This window comes from Rhinolophus hipposideros, assembly GCF_964194185.1.
Source record: "Rhinolophus hipposideros genome assembly, chromosome: 3".
Classification (NCBI taxonomy): Eukaryota; Metazoa; Chordata; class Mammalia; order Chiroptera; family Rhinolophidae; genus Rhinolophus; species Rhinolophus hipposideros.
Window position 1 is genome coordinate 9,127,401 of NC_138049.1, and position 6,000 is coordinate 9,133,400.

The 6,000-nt window shown below is 40.6% G+C and overlaps 1 protein-coding gene across 1 annotated transcript in view; it reads left to right on the forward strand.

The window, feature by feature from the left end:
- Positions 1–4,937, forward strand: part of TMEM242 (transmembrane protein 242) — a 29,990-nt gene extending 25,053 nt beyond the window's left edge. Inside the window, exon 4 of the mRNA XM_081045362.1 lies at positions 2,018–4,937. Within this exon, the coding sequence (XP_080901488.1) occupies positions 2,018–2,116 (99 nt within the window). The 3' untranslated portion in view covers positions 2,117–4,937. The remainder of the gene's footprint in view (positions 1–2,017) is intronic.
- The last annotated feature ends 1,063 nt before the right edge of the window (positions 4,938–6,000 follow it).

The following is a 6,000-nucleotide window of genomic DNA, read 5'->3' on the forward strand; positions in this document are numbered from 1 at the left end:
AATTCTCCCTGGTCAGAGGGAAGAGGAATGAGGGAAACACAGGGAAGAGGGCCCAGAGCTGGGGAAATGCTTCAGAGTAAAACTGAGTTGTTGGAGATTCTCGTTCCCAGCATGCCCCATCTTCACCAAACTTTTGGGCTACAGGGTAGGGGGGTGGCTCTATGGTAATAGCTGTGATTGTCATCGTGGAATTCAGTCCATTTATAACCAAGTTTGCTTAAATGTACTCAATCCCTAAGTCTGTCTTCAAGCACACTTTTAAGCAAGGGAATGGTCTGTTGGCCTGTGATAAGAGTCTCACTGATAAGACCAACACCTTCTCTGAACTGCATATTAGACATTGATATGGGTGAAAAAAACAGAAGGTTTTCATTTACTATGCATGTAATATAAATGATAGAAGCTTTAAAACCTTCTATGGAGTCTCATTGTTTAAAGCAGCTCGAGGCCCTGTTTATGACTTAAGTGTAGACTCTGGGTTTCCATTTCCACCGCTGCAAAATCAAACAAGGGGGCTAAGTGGTGTTCTTTATCCCACTTGCCTCCCTTTACCTCGCTCTGAAGCCTATCTATTCCTAGTTGGCTATTTTTGAGATATGATTCCTTCTAGTGATTCAGTTACTCACTTAGGACCCTGGGAACACATGAATAATACAGTACTTTAGAAATGAGAGGAAAGAAAAAAGCCAACAGTAAAAAATGGGAACAGAACCATGCTGAAGTGGAGCAGCCGCACTTCACTCTCCTACCCCGGCCTCATCTGAGTTCGCCTACTTCACCCTTCTCAGCAACCGACCATGTTCCATATCATAGAGGTAGAATGATAAGTGATTCTGTTCATTTCCTGGCTCTCCAACACTCCATTTGGAAACTGTCAGTAGGCTCAGTTGTAACATGTTCCACCAGAAAAGTGAAGCAGAGAAAGAGCCAGGCAGCACACTACAAGCCCTAGCCAGGGAGACATCTGTGGGTTTTTGGGTTTTTTTTTTTTTGCTGTTGTTGTTTTTAATTTTTAAAATTAGTTTTCAGGTATACAAAGCAACATAATAGTTAGACATTTAAACCCCTCATAAAGTGATAACCCGCCCCCCAAACTACTACCCCTCTAACGTCTTATATAGCTGTTAACAATACCATCAGCTATCTTCCCTATGTTGTGCTCCACATCCCGTGACTATATGTACCTATGTATTTAGTCATAGTTGACATTCAGTATTATTCTACTTCAGCTTCAGGTGTACAGTGCATTGGACACGGTCTATGACGTGATCCCTCTGATAAGTCCAGTGCCCATCTGGCACCTTACATGATCTTTACAACATTGTTAATTATAGTGTAAAAGCTATCCACCTCCCATGAGCTAGTGTTCCCCTCCCTGAGGACGGTTTGCCTCTCCATGAGCCAGGTGCTTCAGGCTGATCCTGTGTATTAAGGTTTTCCATCCCCCTGCTCCAACTCTTGGATTCCAAATCTCCTGATAAAATCTCTATCTAGATTTTTCAACACTGTCTGACACATAAAAATATTCTACTTTATCTGCCATTCATTGATTTGTTCTTTCATTAACCCCCCTACTATGTGTCTTCTTGCCACTCCTTCCCTCTGGCTCTAAAATCTAACTCTTGAATGGCCTGAGTATATTCATGTATTCAGGTAGACAGAAATCTTGATCTCAGCTGCGTCTTTATATGTGAAAGCCAACAATACACAGCGTGCTTCTGGTAGGGGATAAATATCATGGAGGGTTGACAGTTCAGTCTGTTGCTTTCCAGTGCAGAGTGGAGTTTTATGTTGTTTAAGACCCAGTAGATTTATATGTGGGAGAAGAAAAGAGGTGTATCTCATTTTCTTTCAAGGTACCTGGGATACAGTTTCTTACCTTTTATTGGTCTTTCTTTGCTCTGTACCCACAAGCAATGAAGTATCATCAGTCAGCAACAGTGTCTGTCTCTAATCGTTTGGCTGTTTTCCCCTTCTTTTAACATTTGATGGTGGATTTCTTTTCTCTATCTTTTAGATGAAAGACTTTCGAAGTAAAATGCAATCAATATTTCCAGCAATTCCCAAGAAGTCTGAACCTGCTGTTGAGTGGGAGGAAGCATTGAAATCCAAATGAGATGAGCATGGTGGATGAATTCCAAAAGGATTGTTCCAGAAAGGGTGGCTTTGGAGACGCCAGACAGCAAAGGGACGTATTGATTTCTCCTCAGGAAGATGTGCGGATTGTTCTCTGAACCCACAGGATGGACGACAGTGTCTGCACTGGAAGCCAGTAGTATTTAATGTGCTTTACTTTAAAATGCATGTAGGCACGTGCGTGCTTGCGTGCCGTCTTCGGGGAAGGGTCAAGTTTTCCCAAAGTTCGGAAGACTATTTCAAAATAATTATATGGATAACTTCTCTATGTGGAGGAGATCCGGGGAAATACTTTTGTTTATGATTAAAACCAAGTTTCATACCTGAAAAAATACATAATAACCTACGATGGAAAATCTTTATAAACAGACTGCTAACCGCAGCAGCAGTACCTCAGTGTGTCTAATTAAATGAATTTCAGAAGCCTTTCTTGTCAGTATGTGACTGTCAGAGCCTGAGAGACTTGCTCCTGTAAGGCTAATGGGCAAATCCTGTACATCAGACAGTGGATGGGCTCTGCGGTGTTTGCTTCCCACGTGGTACTTATCTGCCAGATAACCTCGCCTTCAGGTCCTGCGAATGCTTAGACAAGAAGCCAGGAACAGATTATGATAACTTGAAAAGATATAGTTATGCTACAATGAGAATCATGGGTATAAGGTGCTTCTGGGTCCCTACACAGTGACTGACAGTGTATAGTTTTGTCTCAGTTGTCAATGTGCACATAGCCCTGTTGCACCTATTTTTTAACCAGAAAGTCACTTGAATACCACCATTTTCCCCCCAAAATAAGACCAGGTCTTATGTTAATTTTTGCTCCAAAAGACGCAGTAGGGCTTATGTTCAGGGGATGTGATCCTAAAAAATCATGCTAGGGCTTATTTTCCAGTTAGGTCTTCTTTTTGGGGAAACACGATAAGTCTCAATATTAAATATTAAATATTTAGTACCACCTTGCTGATGAAACCGCTACTGGTAAATCCTTATATACGCACCCAAAGCTATCCTGTTCTTCATGAGCTCTTACAGAAAACAGAATAATGTCTACATGCAGTTATTTTTACTGAGACTTAAAATTTGTAAAGAAAAACACCTTAATATGTTAATATGTTCAGAAAAATAACCTCTCATTGAATATCAATTGTGCCATTTCTTTGTAATTGCTTAGGCCCTAATTAGCAATCAGGTTTCATAAAGTTTGTTTGAAATTAATCTATTATAATGAAACCTTTCAGTTCTAAGGAAATTTTTCAATGAAATGTCAAGTGCATAACGTTAACATTTTTCTCTAGACCACATTACCCTGTTAAAACTGTATTGTTAATTAATTCAATAGGTATAACCAACGTCTGGGATTCACATGTAACCTGGTAAAAATCCAAGAGTAAATGGAAAGGCTTGTGAGGTTTATCAGGGATGGATGTGGAGCAGCAAAACTCTTCACCCATCTTTTGATTTTTAACTAAATCTCTGCTGAGAAAAGATTTCTAGCAGTTGCTTCAAACTTGGGAGCTTCACAGGTGAAATCTGAAACCAGCCCCCTTACTAGGAGGGCAGGGAGAGACCAAAGAAAGAGGGAGGCAGGCCGCTCCAGAGGCAGGTTCAGTGATCAAAGGGACTTAATTACGAGGCTTGTCTTGTCTTGAGCAGAGCTGCAAGACAGTAGTTTCCCACACCGTCCACCAAGTCTTAAAAGTTTATGAAGAGCCCCTAATGGGTCAGCTCCTGGGAGCACTGCGGCAAGTGGAATGCACATTCCAGGGACGAGGAGGCGGGTGGGGAGCCCCCAGTTGCCCAGGTCCAGCACTCAGGTCAACTAGTGGTCATGTCTTCTCAATGACCTCCCCCAAACTAGCCTTTGAATGAAATGAAGGCAAGAAAAGCAGGAGCGAATTGAGTAGGTTTTTGTCCATATTGTCAGTATGAGTTTAGGATCCCCTTAATAGAGTGGGAGTTACTAAAACTATTTACAACTGGAATCTAGATTTTTATTTCTCTTTAATGGAGAATAACCATTAATTTTTAAAAGCCCTCCACTGGGTAGGAGAAAAGGAGAATTTCTAGCTTGTCTAGGATAAGAAAAGGGAATATCTTATTAACTGTAATTCTATTTAATAGGTAGGTTCCTGCCTCGTAAGCTTCTTGAGGGTGGGACTCCTGTCAGGCCTCTGTCAACTTGTGACAGCACCTGCTGCAGGGGCTGATGGCATCCAGACCCTAGGAGGAGCCAGGGGCATGGTGGGTGCCCTCTGTCCTGGCACGTGGGAGGCCTGAATCTGAATACATATTTCTGTGGCGTGCCTGTTTACAAAATCCTTTCCATATGTATCTTGTCCCTAAGGGGTGGCAGGGACTCACATAAGAATGGTCGTGAATCACTTGCTGAGGGAAGGTTGACAGGGACAGAGTCCCTAAAATAGGTACTAAGTGTGGACTCCTGTTGCATTTTAAAAGCAAAAATGAAGTAACAAAGGTAAAAATTGAAATAAATCAATGTGACTAATGTATTTTTCCATACTCAAAACTCAGACATCAGAGGATTTAGTCATTTGTCTATTCTTTTTATACCAGAGGCATATTGTTAAATTGGTTAATGGAAAGGAAAAATGTTTTAACAGATAATGTTATTCTTTATGTGAAGTACCATCTGTGTATTGAGTTCTGAATGTTTCTGGATATGGAAGAGAGGAAATGTTATGGAATTTCAAGTTTGCCTTCATAGCTGTCTTTATCTTGGGTAGAGTATGACAAACATAATCACATTTATCTCCTGGAGCATAAAGAGTTTTAATCACCCTATTAACCAGGATGACATTTTTCACAGACTTAAAGAGGAATAGAACAGACATTATCTTCCCATAAGCAATCCATTTCATGGAGGCTGAGCACTAGAAAAATTTTAAAGGCTGGATAACGCAAGCCATTTCCATTCAATGTGTAAGCCAACATTAAGGCAGCTTTCAGTAAGTAAGAGTGTTGCTTACAGCAGTTGAGTGTTAAGCTTCACATTTAGAATCTCAGCCTCCAAAAGAGTGGATAGGGAAAGCAATATAGAGCACACTCAGTGGGCGGAGAGGGACGACTTCCAAGGCCTGGGGATTTATTCAAGAAAAAAACATATTCTTGTAAGTTATTGCCACCCTGTAAAAATGTATCCATTGGCTGCTGTTATTCTCAGTCAAGAAAATGCGGTTTCTGAACAACCTGGGAATGAAAAATAGGGCACAGGAACTGCCTCAAAATACGCCTAGCAGCAGCCTATCTCCACAAGAAACTATTCTAATGACACGGAGGTAAGAGCTTCAAGCACAGCCACAGGTGACCTCTATCGTCAACACCTGCTGACCTTGGGGGGAAAAACCTTTCTTTACCTGCTCAGTCAAAAGGTGGCACTTTATCTCCTTGCCTATCATACATTCTGCTTAATTTCATGGATAGTGTGGGACTCAACTTTGCAAATTAATCATTGAAACCTAAGGGGAAAATATAAGAAATTAAGGGGGGTGGGAGAGCCCATGGGGACAAAAGTAATTAAAATCCACTGAATTTAGCTATTGCACTTGGGGCAAAACTTAATCTCCTAGGTTTGGTTCATGGAGAATGTTGTATATTTTCATCTCATTTTCATGCATCTTCTCTAAAAGTAAAACAGTTAAGGACAAATGAAAATCAGCTGGGTAAAATTCATAAAATATTTCTCCAAATAGTTAAATTTCTCACGAGAGGTAGTAATATACACATTTTTATAGTATTTTACATGTTTAAGTGAGATGTTTTTCCTTTCTGCCAGAGTCACTGAATAACATATCAAGTTTTTGTGTCTCTGTATTGGTGTTATCAAGATTCATTATCAAAGGTTGTGAT